Below are 25,122 nucleotides of genomic sequence, written 5' to 3'. Positions count from 1 at the left end.
AGCAAGCTTTGCGCCGCTACCATAGCCGCAAAGTTGAGGCCAGAAGCTTCGAGGAAGGCGACCTTGTTCTTCGGCGCGTTCAGTCCGCCAAGAATTCCAACAAGTTGACGCCGAAGTGGGAAGGCCCTTATCGGGTGAAACGAGTCACTAGGCCCGGCACTGTCCGCCTTGAGACCAAAGATGGCATTCCGGTGAGCAACTCCTGGAACATAGAACATCTTCGTAAGTTTTTCCCGTAGGGCGCGGTTGTCGGAACCCGTTCCGGCAACCACCTTTTGTACAAGTCTTGCCGCTGTTTCATATAATCTTTTGTACAAAACCGGGCGCAGATCCCGTGCATAAGTAAAACCCCATGTGCTCTGCACAACTTGTCCATTTCATGCATTAGTTTCTTTCTTGCATGCGTTATCTGACACTTTGTGCAGCACCTACATCCGGTAAGCAATAACAAGCCGAAGGGCTCCATATCATTATTCTCTCTTCTTTCTTTTTTCTCAACAAAGGAAAAGAAGGTTCCCTCGCACACAAGTTTGCCGGGGGGAAGGAGAAGATTGTGGTATGGACCAGGCGTCGTTCAAGCAAAGTTTTGCCTTGCCGGGAAGCAAACGACAGAAAAGCTAAGTTGCCAAAGTTTGAGCAATCAGTTTTTAAATTTTTGAGTTATCTTCCTCGAACGACCCTGCTTTGTATGGAAAACCTGTGCGCGGAGGAACCAACTCATGGCTAGTTGCGCCCTTACTTTGTTTCGAGTCTGCTCAACAACTTAAGTGTACTGCATCTAGTCGCGACAAGGTTTCTTGTCGGAAGCAGCGCCGCCAGCAGGCTGCTGACGTTCCGCACTCAGCGCTCGCGGCTCGGGTGCCTGCGCCGACAAGTTCCCTAGAAGCGTAGGGTAAAAACATACAAAGGAAGGAATCTAGTAGAGGAAATAACATAGCAATTGATAACAGAAATAAAGTTATATTACAAGATAACTTGTCGCAGCTCTAACAGACTGTTTTCATAACATGATTAGCAGCGACAAGGGAAAAGAAGAAATGGGCGGCCTAGTCTACGCGATCGCCCTCAACCCTCTTGATCTCGCTCACCTTGTCCACAATGGGTGCGACAAGGGCCTTGAGTGCATCCCGATCGGCGTCTGGCGGCAAGGACTTGAGGACGTTGGTGAAGCTGAGGCCTGGATTGCGGAAGGCCACCTTCATCAGCACCTTCTGGAGAACCCCGGCGCAGATTCTGCGCGACTCGTCGGCCAGCTGCTTTGGGATCCTCTCCCGGAGCCGCTGGAGTGCCGTCGCCACGCCCTTGAAGAACAGGCTGAGCTTGGCGCTGGGTTGGAGATTCTCGTCGGAGGGATACCCAAAGTCCTCCATCCCCAGCTGCGCCAGCTCCTCGTCGATGACTGCGGCAATATTCACCAGACCCTCGGTCCAGTGCTCCACAGTATCTCTGAATGAGTTCTGGGTAACTGCGATGCTCTCCAGCAGCGCCTTGTCAGCCTTGACCTTCTCCGACAAGGTCTTCTCCCGCTCCTTGGCGGCCTCCAGCGTCTGCGTCAGCGTGGCCAGCTTCAACTCCAGGTCTGCATTGGAATCTTGGCGGCGCTGAGCTCCTTGCCCCTCTCAGCGAGAAGACCTTGCAGCTCACCGTGGGCGGCAGCATCCTTCTCACGCTCACGCTTGAGCGCGGCAAGCTCCTCGCCGCTCTTCCCGATGTTGGCCTCCAGCTGCGCCACCTTCTCCTCCAGCTCTTTCTTGGCGGCCTCTGCGATTGCGGCAGCGTCCTTTGCTTCCTTGAGCGCCCCGCCAAGTGCTTGCTCGCGCTCGGCGAGCTCCTCCTCGTAGCTGTCGAGGTTGGCCTTCCGCTGCACCAATTCGCCTTCTCGCGCGGACTGCTTCTCGGCGGCCAGCCTTTGTTCCTCCTCAGCTTTGGCCTTCTCGAGAAGGAAGGCCGTGCGCTCCTCGGCGAGTCGCTCCCGCTCCTGTGCCAGGGACCGGAGAGCTTCTTGATTGTGGCCCCGAAGCTCCTCCGCGCGCTTCTCCATATCAACTCCCGCCTTCGCGACAAGCGCTTCCCGGGAAGCCAGCTTGGCTTGCCGTGCGCGGTAGAGTGACAGCAGCTTCCGCAGCAGCCGCTCCTCCTCAGGCTCGCCACTGCTGCTGCTGGGCGCGTCGACCAACAACAGTCCAGCGGAGGCGAGCACCTCCTCATCGAAAGTTTCCCCCTCGACCGGCGCCCTGGAGCTCGACGCCCAGGGTAGCTTGATGAAGATATCGTCGCCGGCCTTCAAGTAGCCGCCGGGCTGGGGCTCCTCGGAGCCCGGCTCCGCAGCAGCAGCAGAGGGATCGGCGGTTGGCGCAGCGCCTGGCGCTCCTGCAGCCTCAGGGTCGTCAGTGCGATTGCCTGACCCCTCGCCGGCTTCTGCGGCGGCAGCCTTGGCGGCCTCCTCGCCGGCGGTCTCATTAGCACCGGCCCCTTCTTCGTTGGCGGCAGCGTCGTCAGTGCTACCATGCGTGCCTTCCTCGCCGGCGCCCTCTGTCTCCATTGGCTCAGCAGCAGATGGGTCTGAAGAACGAAGAAGGGAGAAAAATCAATTAAAAATCCAAGAGAAGAAAATCAGAAGAAGAAGAACCCAAGGGAAAGTTTTTGGACAAGTGAATTACCTGTGCCAAGATCTGCAGTTGCGGTCTCGGCCGCCGCAGGATCGACGGTGTGCCCTTGCCGGAACTGCCCTTGCCAGAGAGTTCTCCCTTGCCGGAGAGCGCTCCCTTGCCGGAGACTCCTCCCTTGGCGGTGTAGTCGAAGCATATGGCACTTCGGGACCAGCTTCCGGGCGCTCCTGATATGGCTGCTCTGCTCCTACACAAATCAACAAGCAAGATATCAACAAAGGAAAAGCACTCATGCGCGCCTGACAGCAGAAAGCTAACTATGAACTTACGCTGGGGGCTGCGCTGGGGGCTGCTTTGAGGAGTGGTTGCCGGGTCCGTCAAGGTGGTCTCGGACCCACCCCCTGCTGACACGGTGGGGTCATCTTCGATGACAATCACCGCGGCCTTGGCCCTCTTCGCCGCTCTCTGGGCCAGCGTCCTGAAAAGAAAGGAGTCCAGATTGAAGCAAGTCAGATACAAGATAAAAATAGCAAGATTGAAGAACTACAAGAGCACCAAAGAAACTTACTCTTCTTCCTCCTCGTCGGAGCTGAGCGCGGAAAGATCGAAGTCCGGCTCCCCTCCGGTGCGGCGAGGCGGAGGAGTAGGATCCCTTGCCCGCTTGGCGGGGGCGATGGCGGTGGCCCGGGAAAATCCCGCTCCAGTTGCCGCTGCTGCGTGAGGCGCTCCCGCGGCAACATTGCTTGCCGCGGTAGAGCGTGTCGCACGGCTCGGCGGCTGTTGACCCGGCTACCGCCCCGCTACGTCCGCGGCCCTGCGAAGACGCCTTCTTGGCGGGGCCGGGGGCTCCGCCTGCGGCAAGCTTTCTGAAGGCTCGGGCTCTTCCTCGCCGGCCTCGCTCGGCTCAGCTTCAGAACCGGCAGGCTCTTCCTCGCCAATGAACTCCGCGCGCTCGGCGAGGTTTGCCGCCTCTGCCGCCTCCGCCTCCTCCACAGTGAACCCGAACGCGCCCGCGGCAGCTGCGGCCGCAACCTCTTCCGCCCTAGTGGCGATGCGCTGCAGCTCCTCGTCGGTGGTGTCACGGGTGAGGCTCTTCTGCTCGTCAGCGTGGACCGGCACTTCTTCCAAGTTGTCGAAGAACGCTTGCACGACGTCATCCGCAGGCTCTTGCCAAGTTGGAACGATTCCGTGTGAATCGCACAACGGCATCATGGCGCGGATCCGGTCAAGCGAAGAATTATTGCACAATGGAACGACGCCCCTCGGCAGCGTGAATGGGTGCTGGGGATCGCGTTTGAACAACTCCAGGAGCATTGCATCCAGCTCCAAGACGGTGAAGTTGTAGTTGAGGCCCGGCCGCAGCCTCATGATGTCCGCCGAGTTCTTGAATTCCCAGGCGGGCCTCCCCCTCTCCTGCAGGGGGGCGATGCGGCGGCGGAGGAAATCTGCGCCTACAGCGCCTACAGTGAGCCCGGCAAGCCTGAGGCGAAGGATCCTAGTAATGGCGATCTTCAGCCTCTCGTCTTCCGGGGCCACGTTGCTCCAGTCATTGCCGCGCACTATTGGAGCTTGGCGCACGGCGGTGAAGGGCTGCGGATTCTCCTCGACGATCCAGCACCACTCCGCTCTCCACTCCTCCCACTTGCTGCGGAGCTCACCCTCCAAGTACGCCTCCTTCTTGCCGACTCTCGAGATCCAGGCGATCCCTCCGGCAAGCGGCTCTCCTCTCTCTACCCGAGGTATGAAGAAGTGGCGGAAAAGGGCAACATTGGGGTGGACTCCGACAAAGTTTTCGCACAAATGTGCGAAAACTGCCATGGTCAGAACGGCGTTGGGGGTAAAATCAAGGAGGCGGAGGCCGTAGGTGTTCATGATACCGCAGAAGAACTCCGAGAAGGGCGGGCAGAGCCCGCAATAGAAGAACAGCGCGAAGAATGGGTACCCATTTGGAGCCAGTTCCGAAGCAGCGGCCGGGAGTACCCTCGTGCGCGGATGCGCCCGCGTCTCCGTCGCCCAAAAGAGGTAGAAGTACTCCCTCAGCTCCTTCGCGCCGAGCTGGGGGGAGAAGATCGCCCGCTCCTTCCGCAGCGCCGCGAGCCGCTGCGCCTCGGCCGACTTCACGCCCTTTCCCTTGTCGGCTTTCGGAGCCATGGCGGAGGTGGTGGGGGAGGTCGACGGTGTTGGTGGTGCTGGTGGCAATGGGGGGCGGAGCGCTGCTCTCTCGGCTTCGAGAAGAAGGGGGGAGCGGCGGAGGTTCGTGAAGATGGAGTAGTAGCAACCAGCGAGGGGGAACGAACTGCCCCTGTCTCCTCTGCTTATAAAGAGGGACGGGGCGGACGTTTCGCCCTTCCGAATAAAGAACCACCCACGATCTCTCCCACGACGCCGCATCCAACGCGTGCCGTTAGGGGAGAGCGTGGTGGATACGGAGCGAGATTCGGCGTGGCCCAGTCCACGTGTGCCCGTGCCCTGTCTTGGGCCTGGCCCAACAGCGCTCGGCACCGTGTCTGGCCCAGGCCCGGGGGCTCCTGTCGGTGTACTAGAATAGGGGTACCCTAGTACCCCGAACTTGTGCACGGGCAGTTGCAGCACCCCGCGGCAAGGCTTGTCGGGCGAACACCAAGATCCTCCGTGGTTCCCTTGGAGCCATTCAAGAACAAAGTATTTAAGCTCAGGAGACAAGGCCCCGGCAAGAGGAGCTTGCCGGGAAGGCCAACCAAGGCACTCCAAGGAACTTGCCGCGACGCGCCACGCGCTCCGGCAAGGCAACAAGGCCCCGGCAAGAGGAGCTTGTCGGGAAGACCAACCAAGGTACCTCGAGGCCCGGTGAGCGACAAGCTTCTGGACCCGACAAGATAACAGCAGCGGCAAGGCGCTTGCCGCGGCAGGCGGCCACTCTGTGCCCACGCTCCAGCGCATCCACCAACGCGTCGCTCTGGGGGCCTCTCCAGGCGCGCGTGGCGGGAGGCTGTGCAGCTAGCGGTGCACAGTGGCATGCGAAACTGACAAGATCGCCATCGTGGCGAATGGTGGCGCCCCTAACGGTCCTTTTCTGCACTGTTTGGGCGACTCAGACGGGCATTTAATGCCCTTGTCCCCTGCCGTCAGGGTTAGGTAGGGTGCACTGTACAAGCAACTGTACCAACCACCTCGCTTTTTACATTTGTACCCTTCTCTGCGTTGCCACCTATCGGTGACCCCTTTAGCGTATAAAAGGAGGCCCATGCGCAATGTAGAGGGGGTTCGCGAGGTTCGACTCGTTCGACTGGTTCGGAACCCAGAAAAACACTATGCTCTCTCTCTGGAGCAAGAACACAAGATAATCAAACAAGCAGCAGAAGGAGTGTTATCTCTCTGGAGAGCTCCGAAGCTGGGTAAACTGCTCGTGTGCTTCGCCTCGATCTGCTCTTCGTGTGATCTCCGCCCCCCGCCGAACCGAAAGGGGCTCGGTCCGCCGGCCCCATAGGTGTTCGTGGATCAGTTTCCCCGACACATGATATCTTTGTTTCTTTTTATTTCTTTCTCTTTCTTTTATTCCCTTAGGATCATGGCAAAATAATCAAGCCCTTGACTCAATACTAATCTTTATTATATAGCTCACGGAGTCGATTACATAGAAGGATTATAAAGCAAAACTCACGACTAGATCATACTAAGAACTTTTATTCTACTAGATCAAGATATTACCAAAAGGATCGAACTAAGAAAAACGATAAAGATAAAAGTGATGGTGATACGATACCAGGGCACTCCCCCAAGCTTGGTAGTTGCCAAGGGAGGTGCCCATACCAGATACTCAATTCTTCTTTGTTGGTGGAGACGGTGGTGATTTTTTTGATGGCGTAGGTTTCTTCCTTAATTTACGCTTGAGGACAGAATTTTGGTCCCTTAGGTCCTCGATCTCCTGCTCCAGGCTCAGTATCTTTTTGCATAGTTCCTGTTTGTTTTCCTGCAAGAGGCGAAAAGGGATAAACTCGATCTTAGGTTTCTTCACTCTATCAGGGAGGCTTGAATTTTTGAACTCCACATGCATGTCCCCAGGTTGAGGTAGTGGGACTTCATCTTCATCTGAGCTAGTCTCCTCCTTTCCCTTAGGTTCATAGTCCTCTTCTTCTTCCGTAGTCCAACCACAATGCTCCACATCCCCATAGACTTTAGGGTCTGCAAGGCAATCCGCCACATAGCTCTCTCCTTCCAAATCCTGGGACGACATGTTGCTCAAATCTGCAGCAGGACAGCTCGAAACAAAGAAAGGAGATTTTTGCATGATACGGGAGTCAAAACCCCGGGAGATTATATAATGAATTTTTACCGACCAAAATATGTGTCGTGTACGAAAACGGAGTCCGGAGAGCACACGAGGTGCCCACGAGGTAGGGGGCGCGCCCAGTAGGGTAGGGCGCGTCATCCACCCTCGTGGAGCCCTCGTGTCCTTCCCGGACTGCCTCTTATTTTTCTATTTTTCTAAATATTCCAAAACGGATAAATATTGCCTTAAAAACTGTTTTGGAGTCAGTTTATTACCGTACCACATACATATTCCTTTTCGGAGTCTGAAACGTTCCAGAAAGTGTCCCTTATGTATTCCTCCGGGGTTACGGTTTCAATAACATTGGTTTCAACATATATGGGATTACCTGAGATATAATGTTTGATTATTTGACCGTTCACCACCTTCGGATTTGTGCCTTCGAAGTTGTTGATTTTTATGGCACCGGAACTATAGACCTCCTCAATAACGTAAGGACCTTCCCATTTAGAGAGAAGTTTTCCTGCAAAAAATCTTAAACGAGAGTTGTATAGCAATACATAATCACCTACATTAAACTCATGCTTTTGTATTCTTTTGTCATGCCATCTTTCAACTTTTTCTTTAAACAACTTGGCATTTTCATAGGCTTGGGTTCTCCATTCATCAAGTGAGCTAATATCAAATAGTCTCTTCTCACCGGCAAGTTTAAAATCATAATTGAGTTCTTTAATAGCCCAATATGCCTTGTGTTCTAGTTCAAGAGGTAAGTTACATGCTTTTCCATAAACCATTTTATACGGAGACATACCCATAGGATTTTTATATGCAGTTCTATAGGCCCATAATGCATCATCAAGTTTATTGGACCAATTTTTTCTAGATCTATTAATAGTCTTTTGCAAAATTAATTTGAGCTCTCTATTACTCAATTCTACTTGACCACTAGACTGAGGATGATAAGGAGATGCAATTCTATGATTAACATCATATTTAGAAAGCATTTTACGGAAAGCACCATGAATGAAATGTGAACCACCATCAGTCATTAAATATCTAGGGACTCCAAATCTTGGAAAAATAACTTGTTTAAGCATTTTAATAGAAGTGTTATGATCAGCACTACTAGTTGGAATAGCTTCTACCCACTTAGTAACATAATCAACAGCAACTAAAATATGTGTATATCCATTAGGAAGGAAAGGGTCCCATATAGTCGAAGCCCCAAACATCAAATAGTTCAATAACGTGTGAATAGTTCATAGGCATTTCTTGACGTCTACTAATATTACCAATTCTTTGACATTCATCACAAGATAAGACAAACTTACGGGCATCCTTGAAGAGAGTAGGCCAATAAAAACCAGATTGCATTACCTTATCTGCAGTTCTATCTCCAGCATGGTGTCCTCCATAAGCTTCGGAGTGACACTTGTGTAGGATTTGTTCCTGTTCATGCTCAGGTACACAACGTCTAATAACACCATCTACTCCTTCTTTATAAAGATGTGGTTCAATCAAAAAGTAATGCCTCAAATCATAGAAGAACTTTTTTCTTTTGCTAGTATGTGAAACTAGGTGGTATAAACTTAGCAACAAAGTAGTTAGCATAATCAGCATACCATGGAGCAGTATGAGAAGCATTTATGACATTTAATTGCTCATCAGGAAAGCTATCATCAATAGGTAGTGGGTCATGAAGCACATTTTCTAACCTGGACAAGTTGTCTGCAACGGGGTTCTCAGCTCCCTTTCTATCAATAATATGTAAGTCAAATTCTTGTAGCAAGAGAACCCATCTAATAAGTCTAGGTTTAGCATCTTTCTTTTCCATAAGATATTTAATAGCAGCATGATCAGTGTGAATAGTTACTTTAGAATCAACAATATAAGGTCTGAACTTATGACAAGGAAATACAACTGCTAAGAATTCTTTTTCAGTGGTAGCATAATTTCTTTGAGCATTGTCTAGGGTTTTACTAGCATATTGAATAACATTTAATTTCTTATCAACTCTTTGCCCTAGAACAGCACCTACAGCATAATCACTAGCATCACACATAATTTCAAAGGGTAAATTCCAATCAGGTGGTTGAACAATAGGTGCAGAGATTAATGCTTTCTTAAGTATTTCAAATGCTTCTACGCAATCATCCTCAAAAACAAATGGTATATCTTTTTGTAATAAATTGGTCAAAGGCCGAGAAATTTTTGAGAAGTCCTTAATGAACCTCCTATAAAATCCGGCATGACCAAGGAAACTTCTTATACCTTTGATGTCCTTGGGACATGGCATCTTTTCAATAGAATCAACCTTGGCTTTATCAACTTCAATACCTCTTTCAGAAACTTTGTGCCCCAAGACAATACCTTCATTAACCATAAAGTGACACTTTTTCCAATTCAATACAAGATTAGTTTCTTCACATCTCTACAAAACTCGATCAAGGTTGCTCAAGCAATCATCAAAAGAAGATCCATAAATGGAGAAATCATCCATGAAAACCTCACAAATCTCTTCACAAAAGTCAGAGAATATAGCCATCATGCATCTTTAAAAGGTAGCAGGCGCATTACATAGACCAAAAGGCATACATCTATAAGCAAAAGTACCAAAAGGGCATGTAAAAGTAGTCTTTGATTGATCTTTGGCTCACACAGGTATCTGAGAGAAACCAGAATAACCATCTAGAAAGCAAAAATGCGTATGTTTGGATAATCTTTCTAGCATTTGATCGATAAAGGGTAAGGGGTAATGATCCTTTTTAGTTGCCTTATTTAATTTGCAGAAATCAATTACCATCCTATAACCTGTAATAATTCTTTGAGGAATCAATTCATCTTTATCATTAGGAACAATAGTAATACCTCCCTTCTTAGGGACACAATGGACAGGACTTACCCACTGACTATCAGCAACGGGATAGATTATACCTGCCTTAAGGAGCTTTAGTATTTCCTTTCTTACCATTTCTTTCATTTTAGGATTCAGTCGGCGTTGATGATCATGAACTGGTTTAGCATCTTCTTCTAAATTAATTTTATGTTGACATAGAGTGGGACTAATGCCCTTAAGATCATCAAGAGTATACCCAATAGCAACACGGTGCTTCTTTAGAGTTTTGAATAATCTCTCTTCCTCATGCTCTGAAAGGTTAGCACTAATAATAATAGGATATATCTTTTTCTCATCAAGATAAGCATATTTAAGAGTATAAGGTAACGGTTTAAGCTCAAACACGGGATCACCCTTGGGTGGAGGAGGATCCCCTAAGATTTCAACAGGCAAGTTGTGTTTCAAAATAGGTTCCTGTTTAAAGAATACTTCATATATTTCCCTTCTATCATTCATAAACATATCATTTTCATGGTCTAGCAAATATTGTTCTAAAGGATCACTAGGAGGTATGACAATAGAAGCAAGACAAATAATTTCATCCTTACTAGGTTATTCTTCTTCACGGTGTTGTCTACTAAATTTAGAAAAAATAAATTCCTGAGTCATATCATCTAAACCGATAGTAACAACATCCCTTTTGCAATCTATGGTAGCATTAACAGTGTTTAGGAAGCGTCTACCAAATATAATGGGACAAAAGCTATCTTGTGGGGAACCAAGAATAAGAAAATCAGTAGGATATTTAGTTTTCCCACACAAGACTTCAACTCTCTAACAATTCCCATTGGTGAAATAGTATCTCTATTGGCAAGTTTAATTGTGACATCAATATCTTCTATCTCAGCAGGTGCAATATCATGCATAATTTATTTGTATAAGGAATGAGGTATTGTGCTAGCACTAGCACCCATATCACATAAGCCATGATAACAATGATCTCCTATTTTAACAGAAATAACAGGCATGCCTACCACAGGTCTAGGTTTGTCTTTAGCACAGGGTTTAGCAATTCTAGCAGTTTCATCAAACAAATAAATAACATGCCCATCAATATTATCAGACAAGAGATCTTTAACAATAGCAATATTAGGTTCAACTTTAACTTGCTCAGGAGGTGTATATGTTTTAATATTGTTTTTACGAACCACAGTTGAAGCTTTAGCATGATCCTTTATCCTAACAGGGAAAGGTGGTTTCTCAACATAAGCAGTTGGAACAATAGGATCATTATAAGTGACAGTCTTTTCTTCAACTTTAATAGGTGCAGCTACTTTTACTTCTATGGGAGGATGATATTTAAACCACTTCTCCTTGGGGAGATCAACATAAGTAACAAAAGATTCATAGAAAGAAGCTACTATCTCAAAGTCAAGTCCATATTTAGTGCTAAATTTACGGAAAACATCGATATCCATAAAATATTTAACACAATCAAAACTAGGTGTCATTCCTGACTCCTTACCTTTGTCGAGGTCCCAATATTCAGAGTTGTGTTTAATTCTTTCCAATAAATCCCATTTGAATTCAATAGTCTTCATCATAAAAGAGCCAGTACAAGAAGTATCAAGCATGGTGCGATTGCTATGAGAAAGCCGAGCATAGAAATTTTGAATAATCATTTCTCTTGAGAGCTCAGGATTGGGGCATGAATATAACATTGATTTAAGCCTCCCCCAAGCTTGAGCGATGCTTTCTCCTTCGCGAGGCCAAAAATTATATACATATAGTTGCGATCACAATGAACAAGATGCATAGGATAAAACTTCTGATGAAATTCCAATTTCAATCGTTTGTAATTCCAAGACCCCCATATCATCACATAGCCTATACCATGTCGATGCATCTCCCTTCAAAGATAAAGGGAAGACCTTCTTCTTAACAACATCTCCGGGTACACCTGCAAGCTTAAATAATCCACAAACTTCATCCACATATATCAGATGCTCATCAGGATGTTTTGTTCCATCTCCTAAAATGGGATTAGCTAGCAGTTTTTCTATCATACTCGAAGGAATTTCAAAGCAGACATTTTCATTTTCATTTTCATTTTCAGTAGGTTGAGTAGGTTGAGGAGCAACTCTTTGCTCTACTGGTCGTGGTGAAGATACCTCGAACAAGCCCCTCAGAGGATTACCTTCCATAGTAACAAGTGACAGTAAATTTCAGCACACTATATAAATTTTTCCTTACCAAATTCCACCTACCAAAGGCGCTTCACTCCCCGGAAATGGCGCCAGAAAAGAGTCTTGATGACACACAAGTATAGGGGATCTATCGTAGTCCTTTCGATAAGTAAGAGTGTCGAACCCAACGAGGAGCAGAAGGAAATGATAAGCGGTTCCCGGCAAGGTATTCTCTGCAAGTACTGAAATAAGTGGTAATAGATAGTTTTGTGATAGGATAATTTGTAACGAGCAACGAGTAACAAAAGTAAATAAAGTGCAGCAAGGTGTCCCAATCCTTTTTGTAGCAAAGGACAAGCTTGGACAAACTCTTATATAGAGAAAAGTGCTCCCGAGGACACATGGGAATATCGTCAAGCTAGTTTTCACCACGCTCATATGATTCGCGTTCGGTACTTTGATAATTTGGTATGTGGGTGGACCAGTGCTTGGGTACTGCCCTTACTTGGACAAGCATCCCACTTATGATTAACCTCTATTTCAAGCATCCACAACTACAACAAAAGTATTAAGGTAAACCTAACCATAGCATGAAACATATGGATCCAAATCAGCCACTTACGAAGCAACGCATAAACTAGGGTTTAAGCTTCTGTCACTCTAGCAACCCATCATCTACTTATTACTCCCCAATGCCTTCCTCTAGGCCCAAACAATGGTGAAGTGTCATGTAGTCGACCTTCACATAACACCACTAGAGGAGAGACAACATACATCTCATCAAAATATCGAACGAATACCAAATTCACATGACTACTAATAGCAAGACTTCTCCCATGTCCTCAGGAACAAAAGTAACTACTCACAAAGCATAAACATGTTCATAATCAGAGGGATATTAATATGAATATAGGATCTCAACATATGATATTCCACCAATTAAACCAACTAGCATCAACTACAAGGAGTAATTAACACTACTAGCAACCTACTAGCACCAATCCCGGACTTGCAGACAAGAATTGGATACAAGAGATGAACTAGGGTTTTGAGAGGAGATGGTGCTGATGAAGATGTTGATGGATATGGCCCTCTCCCGATGAGAGGAGCATTGGTGATGACGATGGTGATGATTTCCCCTCCGGGAGGGAAGTTTCCCCGGCAGAACAGCTCCGCTAGAGCCCTAGATTGGTTCCGCTAAGGTTCTGCCTTGTGGCGGCGGAGTTTCGTCCGAGAAGATGGCTTGTTATTTTTTTTCCATCGAAAGACTTCATATAGCATAAGATGGCCACCGGAGGGCCACTAGGGGGGCCACGAGGTAGGGGGGCGCGCACCCCACCCTCGTGGGCAGGGTGTGGCCCCCTGATGAATCTCTTCCGCTGAGTATTTTTTATATATTCTGAAAACATCTTCCGTGAAGTTTCAGGACTTTTAGAGCTGTGCAGAATAGGTCTCTAATATTTGCTCCTTTTCCATCCCAGAATCCCAGCTGCCGGCATTCTCCCTCTCTATGTAAACCTTTTAAAATAAGAGAGAATAGGCATAAGTATTGTGGCATAATGTGTAATAACATCCCATATATCGATATAAAAGCATGATGCAAAATGGACGTATCAGATCTAACCCATCTTCATCTTCATAACAGCTCAGGAGGACTGCCCCCCTAAAAATGAACACATCAACCTATCAAATTGAATCTTGAGCAGATGAACAGGCAAATCGGCGAGAGAGATAGGGGGTGGAATGAAATGGGAGAAGTGGAGAGGGTGCTCATCGCTGCCTTCGCACAGCTCACCTTGGTCGTCTTCTTCTCAGAGGTGCACGAATGCGAGGACACCAATCCGAAGCTTCTTAGTCGATGGTGATGCCTCCAGGTAAAGCCGATGAGTTAGTGGAAGCTAACACTCTTCCCAGTGATGACCACACGATGAAGGAGAAGGAGGAGTGGCGGGGCCTCTTGCAGGTGGGTGGTGGTGGAGGCGGGCAAAGTTGACTGAGATCGAGGACCTCTCGCTCCTCCTGCTGAGCACCAAAGGGGTGGGGAGGAGGAGATGCCTCGACGACATAAGGGCAAGCGAAGGAGGAGACACGGTAGGGAGCGTGCGCAATGGACGGCTGGGCATAGTAGATGGTGGCAGCATTGGGTAGACTTTGGCCGCAGGAGGGGTAGAGGAGAAGCTAGGGTTAGGGAATGGGGTTGTGAGGCACGAGTGCGGGAAGAGGCGGCATGGTCTCGTGCATGGAAGCCACCGCCGTTCTATATCCCACATGTGAATGACTCAAATGCCCTAGTAGGGGCTAGGATACTATGGGGCACTATTCATTATTAGGGGCTGAGAGCGGAAGAGTAAAAATTGGACGGCCAAAGTCCATCAAGGCCGAGATCCGACAGTCAGGATCTCGCTGCGGATCAGATCTAACAAGCCCATGTGCTCTGGTGATTGTGAGGACTTGGTTTTATCCCCCCCCCCCTTAAATTTTGGGATACTCAATCATATCTCTTCTACCTAAACACACCTAATGTTTCCTCTCCCCTCTTACGTCGCCAAACCCTCCCCTTGTGATATCCCCACCCTTCCATAGACTTCCTGCGCCTCCACTAGTTTTGCTCCTGGTTTTCTAGTTACAATAATTTTCATCTAGCCAGACAAACTGAATCTATGGTAATATAATCAGTTCACCTGCGGTAATGAATCTCTTCTTTGGTAATCCAAATCAATCACGCAATAAGTTCAAGTATGGCAATTAATCCCAGGCCAGAGCAGTCGGTCCTCTTCCTCGCGCGTTCTTCTTTCCTCGCCGCCGCTATCGATCTGTTTTTCTCCCAACACGGTCTCTCTCTCTCTCTCTCCCTCTCTCTGTCTCTGTGTGTGTGTGTGTGTTTGTGTGTGATGCCCCCGATTCAATCATACACGCAAATGTGTATGATCAAGATCAGGGACTCGTGAGAAGATATCACAACACAAATTGAAGTCATACAAGCTTTATATTACAAGCCAAGGGCCTCAAGGGCTCGAATACAAACGAGTCAGTGGAAGCAACAATATCTAAATACAGACATAAGTTAAACAACTTCGTGTTAATAAGGCTAGCAGAAAAGCAGGATAGATCAAAAAGGCATGGCCTCCTGCCTGGGTGCCTCCTATCTACTCCTGGTCGTCGGCGGTCTCTACTACTCCATCGGGGTAGTAGTAGTCATTGGTGATGGCAGCTGGCTCCTGGGATACATCATCTGATCGCAGCAATTTGTAGAGGGGAAAAGAGGTAGCAAAGCAACCGTGAGTACTCATCCAAAGTGCTCACAATACTTACATCAGATCTATACCATGTATGCATCCATATCAAATGAAAGGGGTACATCTGTGGACTGAACTGCAGAAATGCCAGAAGAGGGGGGACAGCTAGCCTATCAAAGGCTAGCATCTTGCAGCATTCAGAAGAGTATAGAATAGCACTTTATAATTAGCAAGCATGTTGTAGCCTTAACGCCCTGAGATCCTTTCTCGACTCCCTATGAGAAAGTAACCCCGGAGCCATCATATCCAATTCGCATCTCCAGTATGTAGTTCTACTTGTATAGATCGGAATACAACTCCAGGTCATCCTGTTACCATGGACACAACTATCATAATAGATTAACTTTCTTGCAAGGGTGCACCACATTACCCAACACGCTCGATCACTCTGGCAGGACACACTTTCCTGGGTCATGCCCGGCCTCGGAAGAACAACACGTCGTAGCCCTACCTAGGCTCAACAGAGAGGCCAGCATATCGGTCTACATCCTAAGCGCGCAGGGGTCATGGGCCCATCGCCCTTTGCTCTCCTGCATGTTGCGAACGCGACCAGTGCTAGTCCTGGCAACCTCCTTATACAAGGCAGGTGCTTAGGCAGGCCACCCAGGCGCGAGCCGCTCAGTTACTAATGTCTGGAGAGCTTCAGCTGATACATACAACGCTGAGTGCCCACACAACAAAAAAAGACACATTCGTGACATTTTGGGCCGAACGAAAAAAAATTCTGTCAAACTTATGACACTTCTATGACGATAATTGTGACAAAACCCGGTATCATCATAGATGTGGTGGGGTCCTACTTCTATGACAAAAAATCATGACAGAAAATGGGCTTTTTGTCCTGGGCGGGCCGGAGACGCAGTTGCATGACATTCTTTGGGCCGTCCATGATGGAAAAAACCATGGTAGAAGCGAGGGAGAGGAAAATATCGGGGTGTTCCGGTTACAGTGGGTGGTCGGGGCCAAGCGATGCGCATTTCTCTCATACACGCATGCACGTGGGTGCGAGGCATTGGGCTCTAACTGAACCCAAGTGAGGCGTTGGGCTCTAACTGAACCCGAGCGATTGCACTACAGGCTACGCGTTACTGAACCCGAGTGATCGATCAATGGCAGTTAACTGAACCCAATCAAGCGATTCCTTCGCTACTGCTGCTAACTAAAGCCGATCGATGCTGCCTCTGGATGAACAGTTGATCAATTGTAGTACAGCGGGGGTTTTACGCCCCAAACTGCGAGTATCGTGTTACCCACAGGGACTAGGCGACGATGACTATGCTCGGCTAAATCTAGGTAACACAACTTTAAGAGACGGATGCAGAAAATATAAACCTAAACTATACAAAGTTCTTCCCGAAGATCGTCGCCAAAGAAAATATAAAACAAGCAAGGGGAGGTTTTCATTAAACTTGAGAAATAAAATGCTAACACAAGCAAACATCAAAATGCTAGAGAATTAAAAAGACATGAATATATATAGCTATATAACAATTAACAGGGGGAAGAAACAAGGTTGTAGGACAGAACATGAATGTTTCACATGACAGACACACACATATGTATATATATCACAAGTACTTGAGACAACATAAGATTCACATGTACTGGAGCTATGACAGGAACTTACAAACTGAAATTTTCTACAACAGGCAGTACACAAGCTATATATATGACATAGAGACACCATTGAATCACAGAAGTTTCAGAACATGTAAACGGAATGTTGAACAGTTTTACACTTCTCAAGAACACTGAAAGCACATTCAACACAAAGATCACAGGTGATCTGAATTATTAAAGTAAATTAACTGACATACAAACACAAATAATACTAATTCAGAATAGAATATAGTTGATCTAGCATCCACTAATAACTCACAGAAATTACACACACACACACATAGAAAGAGAGAGATGAAGAGGAACAAAGAGAGCAGCAGCAATTTTATTGGGCAGAAGAGAAGCGACACTAGGAGGAGCAGCTAGCAGCGTTGGGTTCAGAGAAGAAGAAGTGGAAGCAACAAGTTAAGGTTCAGAGCAGCAGCAAGGTGAGCAGCAGCAGGAGTTGCGAGAGAGAGAGGAGCAGCAGGGGTGCATAGGAAGAAGGATCAGTAGCAGTTGAGGAAGGCAAGGGGAAGAAAAGAAGCAGCAGGACGAAGCAAGAGGGAGGAGCAGCAATAAGAGAGAGGGGGGAGTGGAAGTGGTGGATGGCGTGCTCGTGCGGGACACCAGACGGGCAGTCTGGTGGGTCGCGCCAGATGCGGCGGTGGCTGGAGATGGTGGATGGATGGCGCGGAGTGATGGTGGGAGTGCTGGTGGCGTTGGTGGTGCAGGGTGATGGTGGAGTGGTGGATGGAGATGGGTGATGAGGTGAGAGGCGCACCACCACGGCAGCCTGGCCGCGGCGGTGGCCGGTGGTGGAGAAGCAGATGGGGGAAGGAGAGGTGTTGCCAGGCCCGAGGGGAATTGGAGATGGACTAGGGATTTTGACCCCTTGATCCAATCTGCCCATTTTCACAATGGCCCTCCTACTTCCTTCTTTCTTCGCAAGAACATCCCTCTCTTCTCTAGTTAGCCCGCTGGTTACTTTGTTTCTTCTCGCACAAGTCCATTCTTCCTCCTCCTCTTTGTTCTCTTAGCCACTAGTATGGATCTTGAAGTTTATAGTGCCGTTGCGCACTTTTCTGCAAAAGACACACAATGACTAGTAAATGATTCATTATATGATTTTCATGCAAATATTCAACTAAACTTAGCAAGGATAGATGGGCATAACCCAACGAATAGTATAATTGTATGCCAAAATTATATATATGAAATGTGCTTATCAAGTTCCCCCACACTTAAATCTTTACTTGTCCTCAAGTAAAGGCAAATGACAAGAGCTAGATGGTGAACAGTGAGCTGACTAGAGAATGTCCAAGTGAAGTAGATCTCCAAACATCGCATGCTTTGGACTTAGCTAGTGAAAATCAATGGTTAAGAGTGCTACAAAGCAATAGGATACTAGTAGAGTTGATCATTTTAAACTTTTACAATGATACAAGAAGGTTAGCAAGTTCAAATGCTGATTATGCCAAAGGTTCCTAAAGAGAGCATGATCCTGAGAACAAAAGGAACTTGAATAATTAAATCTTGTGATCAAATCACTTATTTACAGAGATATAACATTGTGGTTGAACCACTTATTGAATTTGAAAGAAACACACATATTATTTTATTAGTCTCACCGAAGGAACATACCACCGATCCCGAGAACATGGTATACACCTGGCAAAACCAATTATTATTAAAAAAAATTGTTTGTCTCCCCAAAGGAACATACCACCGATCCAAAGAACATGGTATACACCTGGTTCGACAATTACATATTTATTTATTAATTACTGCCCCAGCTAACCCGATTTCACATGCCATCGATCCAGGGAACATGACATGCTATTGTAGGTAGTCAGACTTATTATTCATTATAAGATATACTTTTTTTGAACAAAAACAAGAATCATCACTCAACCATGCCTGGTTCACATGCTACCGATCCAAGGAACATAGCATGCTAGTCCATAGTGGTAAAGTGATTGCTCTGAGTGGGAACACACTTGGCACAAATACATCATCTGAACATAGTGATCTAGGTGTATCAAGGTAAATGCAGAAAAAGATTAAGTTTACTAGTGCACTAGAGATTTGAGCACTCAAAACTAATAGCTTTCACTACTTTCAGCAAAGCAAACAGGGTGTAGATCACTAGTTTACAAGGCATTCAACAATCAGTTCACCTATTCTCATCAAGCACCATATGTCAAAGGTAAAATTCAATGGGACAACGTTTAAGAAATGGCTCAAGCAACCCAAATAGCAATTGATTTCAGCATGTATCAATGGATGATATATTCTGATTGGGGACATGAAACTGATCACCGGGTTTTGCTCATGTAGCACTCACTCGATCATCTCACATCCTCTTGCATTGTGACTCCTCTCCTTTTGCTTCCTCGTGCACGCTCCAGCTCCTCTCTTCCATATGTGTGCCCCATTGCTTCTCCTCATCGCCATGCTCTAACTCCACCGGGATCCCAAGGGATGTCACCTCGAACCTGGTCAACATACATTGATTCGTGCACAAGCAAAAACCTGAAATAGGACACACACAAACAACAACTAAGAGTGATAGGGTCGATGCCCTCTAAGTCATCAATCGAGTATCCAATTATATAAACATAGGAATATAGAACATGACGAGTATTATAGGAATCAACTAGCTCAATACTAGCAGTAAGATGATATTTATCATTAAGCATAGGCTTGGCATGAGGAAAATAAGTGTGATCATCATTAATATGAGCAATTCCATCAACAGTATATGTATCATCATATCCAAGCAAACACTTCTTTAAATCTACCTTAAGTGATGGCATCATGTAAAGCAAGGTAGAGTCAAACAAAACATAATGGGACATGTCATTAAGAGGATTGAATGAACCTGGCACATCACTCTCTTGTATAACAATAGGCAAATGAATCTCAGGTTCTTCATCTTCATCTACAACAGCTTCTTTTACTTCTTCGGAAGTAGTAGACATTGGATCTTCAACTTGTTCATTTGGGTATTCGAGCTCTGGATCATCTTGTGACTTGGCTTCAAGAATTTCTTCTTGGATCTGAAGCATCTCTTCCTCTGGAATCTCGCTATCTTGCTCAGCTGAATGTGAAGGTGTTAGAAACTCACATGTATCAAGAGGAATCCTAGAAACACTCAGCTCAAGCTGTGAAGAAATAGTGCTGCCAGCGTTGATGTTCTTCTCAATCTTCCTTACTTCTTCCAGTAGCTCTTTTCCAGTCTTGATCTTCTTCATTTCATCTAGTATCACCGGCCTAATTGGATCATCTTCAGCACTCCAAGTGAACTCGAGACTAAGCAATGTGAGCTTGTCTATATCATCAAATTCATCTTGTGTGGGTACTTGCACATGAGATTGCTCGGCAGTTGCTGGAGTTGTTGGTTGACGAAATGGAGGACCGTTTAACTCCATTGGCAACATCTCCTGGTGTTGAGGTATATGAGTAGGAGCTGAATAAATCTATTGTGGAGCATATGATTACTAGAAGCAAACAGTGAGATCTTAGGGTTGTTGCTCCTATATGACATATTCTTGTTTTCAGGCCACCCATATGAGTAATTGTTTTGGTATGAGCTAGGCTGTGGGGCGAAGCTCATGCCATAACAATCGGAAGAGTGAGAGTAACCACGCTGACATTCAACGGGTGAATGGCCCTGAAATCCACAAATATGGCATGTAGGAGCAACATAAGGATGACCTCTAGAATAAGGATCATAAGAGCTAGGCCTATCCTCAAAAACTACTTCTCGTTGTCGAGCTAAATCATATAATTGATGGGAAATCTTGCTTATTAGGTCTTGAATACTTTCCGTGCTGTTTGTAGTGTTGCTCGCATAAGCATGATGATCCGAACAGTAAGCCATAACCGAGAAGATGCAATAACCTGCAGAATGACCAAGCAAAGAAAGAGAAAATAACTTGAACAAGCCTTAGGGGTTAGATATATATCACATATATATGGCACAAACTAGAAAAAGAAGAAACACCTAGTCTATAGCCTAACACGGCCACTCGACGCTAGTCCCCGGCAACGGCGCCAAAATGATCAATTGTAGTACAGCGGGGGTTTTACGCCCCAAACTGCAAGTGTCGTGTTCCCCATAGGGACTAGGCGACGACGACTATGCTCGGCTAAATATAGGTAACACAATTTTAAGAGACGAATGTAGAAAATATAAACCTAAACTATACAAAGTTCTTCCTGAAGATCGTCGCCAAAGAAAACACAAAACAAGCAAGGGGAGGTTTTCATTAAACTTGAGAAATAAAATGCTAACATGAGAAAACATCAAAATGCTAGGGAATTAAAAAGACATGAATATATATATATATATATATACATACATACATACCTATAGCTATCTAACAATTAACAGGGGGAAGAAACAAGGTTGTAGGATAGAACATGAATGTATCACATGACAGACACACACATATGTATGTATATCACAGGTACTTGAGACAACATAAAAGTCACATGTACTGGAGCTATCACAGGAACTTACAAACTGAAATTTTCTACAACAGGCAGTACATAGGCTATATATATGACATAGAGACACCACTGAATCACAGAAGTTTCAGAAATTGTAAACTGAATGTTGAACAGTTTTACACTTCTCAAGAACACTGAAAGCACATTCAACACAAAGATCATAGGTGATCTGAATTATTAAAGTAAACTAACTAATATACAAACACAAATAATACTAATTCAGAATAGAATATAGTTGATCTAGCATCCACTAGTAACTCACAGAAATTACACACACACATAGAAAGAGAGAGATGAAGAGAAATAAAGAGAGCAGCAGCAGTTTTGTTGGGTAGAAGAGAAGCGGAACTAGGAGGAGCATCTAGCAGCGTTGGGTTCAGAGAAGAAGAAGCGGCAGCAACAAGTTAAGATTCAGAGCAGCGGCAAGGTGAGGAGAAGAGGAAGAAGAGCAGCAGCAGGAGTTGCGAGAGAGAGGAGCAGCAGGGGTGCACAGGAAGAAGGAGCAGCAGCAGTTGAGGAAGGCGAGGGGAAGAAAATAAGCAGCAGGACAAAGCAAGAGGGAGGAGCAACAACAAGCGAGAGGGAGGAGTGAAAGTGGTGGATGGCGTGCTCGCGCGGGACACCAGACGGGCAGTCTGGTGGGTCGCGCCAGATGCGGCGGTGGATGGAGATGGTCGATGGATGGCGCGGAGTGATGGTGGGGGTGCTGGTGGCGCTGGTGGTGCAGGGTGATGGTGGAGTGGTGGATGGAGATGCGTGATGAAGCGGGAGGCGCACCACTCCGTCGGCCTGGCCACGGCGGTGGCCGGTGGTGGAGAAGGAGATGGGGGAAGGAGAGGTGTTGCTAGGCCCGAGGGGAATTGGAGATGGACTAGGGATTTTGACCCCTCGATCCAATCTGCCCATTTGCACAATGGCCCTCCTGCTTCCTTCTTTCTTCCCAAGAACATCCCTCTCTTCTCTAGTTAGCCCCCTGGTTACTTTGTTTCTTCTCGCACAAGTCCATTCTTCCTCCTCCTCTTCGTTCTCTTAGCTAGTAGTTCGGATCTTGAAGTTTATAGTGCCTTTGCGCACTTTTCTGTAAAAGGAACACAATGACTAGTAAATGATTCATTATATGATTTTCATGCAAATATTCAACTAAATTAGCAAGAATAGATGGGCATAACCCAACGAAAGGTATAATTTTATGCCAAAATTATATATATGAAATGTGCTTATCAGTGATCAGTGAGCGTTGCTGGGGGGTTTGGATGAACAGTTCCCGGTGGGGGTGGATGAACAGGACCTCGTGGTGTTACCTCTGGATGAACAGGACCCCGATCGATCGAGCCGGTTGGGGCTGGATGAACAGGACCCCGTGGGGGTAGGATGAACAGGACCACCACGTGGAGGGCTGGATGAATAATAGATGATGGAGGGTTGGATGAACAGTAGACCGTGGAGGGGTGGTTGAACAGGAGCCCGTGGAGAGGGCTGGTTGAACAGTAGCCGGTGGAGTAGCGCGCAATGGAGGCTGGATGAACATGAGCCCATGGATGAACAGTCGCAGGTGGAGGCTAGAGGAGGTCGACGGCGGATGAACAGTAGCCCGTGGAGGCTGGATGGGGTCGATGGTGGAGATGAACAGTATCCCGTGGAGTCCTGTTTTGCGGTACGCCACACCCCTCCCGATGAACAGGACCCCCGTTTCGACCATAGCACTCCAACACAAGTCCGTTTCCTCCGTTTTGCGGTACGCCACACCCCTCCCGATCAACAGGACCCCCGTTTCGACCGTAGGAGGTTCGTTTCCTCCGTTTTGTGGTACGCCAGACCCCTCCCGACGAACAGGATCCCATTTCGACCAAGGCCGGTCGAACACAAGGCCGTTTCCTCCATTCTGTGGTATGCCAGGCCTCATTTCCATCCACTGTTCCGTCCAAGCCCTCCCGATGAACACGACAACGCATTCCATTCCGACCCAATCGGTTGGCTCCCCATGAACACGACGACGACGCAGTTTCTCCGTTCCAACCCAGCCATATACACGAGCCCTGGCCGTACGTATGCGCGAGTAGGCGTTCGAGACCCTGCCCGTATGTATGTATGTGGCCGTATTTTCTTTATTGCACACTGGCCGCTGTACGTACGTGTACATGCTACGTGCGCGCCTCTACTACGACACGTGCGCGCCTCTACATCAACCAGTATATACGTACACGTTCGCGACCAGAATGACAATGCTACATATGCTTCGACCAGGTGGGTCCCGACTGTCAGGCACTTCCTTGCCTGCGAAGATGAAGCTGATGGGTCCCAGCAGTCAGGGCAGTGAATCATTTTTTTTGCCCGGACGCACTTCCTTGCATGTGAGGATGTAGCTGGTAGGTCCCAGCAGTCAGGGGGAAACTTTTTTTCACGAAATACAGTTGCCCGTCCGATGGGTCCCTACTGTCAGGTGGAGGAATAATTATTTTGCACGTAATAAGGAGGCACTTCCTTGCGGTTGCCATGGACCTAGCTGTCAGCCTCTCCACGTACAGTACTCTTCCGATGGAAGTCGTTCCTTGACCATGTTGACCACACAGCGTCGAGAGCACCAGGGCGGTGGACGACGGGGAGGCCTAGGAAGGGGACGACGCGGAGCCGGGGAAGACGCGGCAGTGGAAGCCCACGCGGAGAGGAGTACGAGGGTTCACTGGTTTGGTTGCGGTGTGAGGCTGTCATCACCGCAGGGCCTGGCCAGCGGTGGGAATAGTAGGGGCGGTGAGGCCTCTACGGCAGCACAGCCGGCCACGGGAGGCAGGAGCATGCGGCACGACCGGCACTGCTTTGGGTGGCTGGAGCAAGAAGACCAGAGGTTGAAGAAGCACTACAGCCATTGGATGGACATCGTACGGTCACTGGAGCTAGAATCGTTCATATTGACTAAGTTGACAAAGCACTCCGTCCCCGTCAACTTAGTAGGCCCACAAGTCAGCCTCCCACCAAGATGGGTCCCAACTAGCAGGGGGGTATTCATTTTTTGTGCGTAATGAGGCACCTCCGATGGGTCCGAGCTGACAGCGGGGGGAACATTTTTTTGCGAAATATGTTGGCCCGTCCGGTGGGTCCCAGCAGTCAGGGGGGAAACGTTTTTTTCGCCAAATACGGTGGCCTGTCCGGTGGGTTCCTGCTGTCAGGTGGAGGAATAATTATTTTCCGTGTAATAAGGAGGCACTTCCTTGCGGCTGTCGTGGACCCAGTTGTCAGTCTCTCCATGTAAAGTACTCTTTCGATGGAAGTCGTTCCTTGACCATGTTGACCACACCGCGCCGAGAGCACCAGGGCGGTGGACGACGGCAAGGCCTAGGAAGGGGACGACGCGGAGCCGGGGAAGACGCGGCAGTGGATGCCCAAGCGGAGAGGAGTATGATGGTTCACTGGTTCGGCTGTGGTGTGAGGCTACCGTCACCGAAGAATAACAAGGGGTGTGGGTGACTGGAGGGATGCCCTGGCCAGCGGTGGGAGTAGTAAGGGGCGGTGAGGCCTACGCAGCAGCACAGCCGGCCACAAGAGGCAGGAGCAGGCGGCACGATCGGCACTGCTTTGGGCGGCTGGAGCAAGAAGACCAGAGGTTGAAGAAGCACGACGGCCGTTGGATGGACATCATACGGTCACTGCACCTAGAATCGTTTATATTGACTAAGTTGACAAAGCCCTTGGTACGCGTCAACTTAGTAGGCCCACGGGTCAACTTACGAAACGGTGCGCCCCAGATGTCAGGGGGAGGAATCATTTTTTGGGCGAGTGAAGCTAGAATATCCGAGATTGAAGAAGAAGCACGACATTCGTTGGATGGACATCC

The 25,122-nt window shown here is 47.6% G+C and overlaps 1 protein-coding gene across 4 annotated transcripts; it reads right to left on the bottom strand.

Moving 5' to 3' along the window:
• Positions 1-16,862: 16,862 nt before the first annotated feature.
• LOC123154332 (uncharacterized) lies at positions 16,863-22,182 on the bottom strand. 4 transcript variants are annotated; one of them, XR_006476780.1, is made up of 3 exons: positions 19,994-22,181; positions 19,123-19,878; positions 16,863-17,860 (listed from the first exon to the last, which is right to left on the bottom strand). XR_006476780.1 is itself a non-coding variant. In XM_044573090.1 (3 exons), the coding sequence occupies exons 1-2, from the start codon at positions 20,216-20,218 to the stop codon at positions 19,132-19,134; spliced, it is 738 nt and encodes a 245-aa protein (XP_044429025.1). In that variant the 5' UTR covers positions 20,219-22,182; the 3' UTR covers positions 16,863-17,860; positions 19,123-19,131. The 4 variants fall into 4 exon arrangements, 1 of the variants encoding a protein (XP_044429025.1); XR_006476779.1 differs by adding an exon at positions 18,407-18,446 and having other exon boundaries at positions 19,123-22,180; XM_044573090.1 differs by having other exon boundaries at positions 19,123-19,310; positions 19,660-22,182.
• Positions 22,183-25,122: the final 2,940 nt, after the last annotated feature.

The sequence above is a fragment of the Triticum aestivum genome, chromosome 7A (genome assembly GCF_018294505.1).
Source record: "Triticum aestivum cultivar Chinese Spring chromosome 7A, IWGSC CS RefSeq v2.1, whole genome shotgun sequence".
Classification (NCBI taxonomy): Eukaryota; Viridiplantae; Streptophyta; class Magnoliopsida; order Poales; family Poaceae; genus Triticum; species Triticum aestivum.
This window is presented reverse-complemented; position numbering and strand designations above follow the sequence as displayed.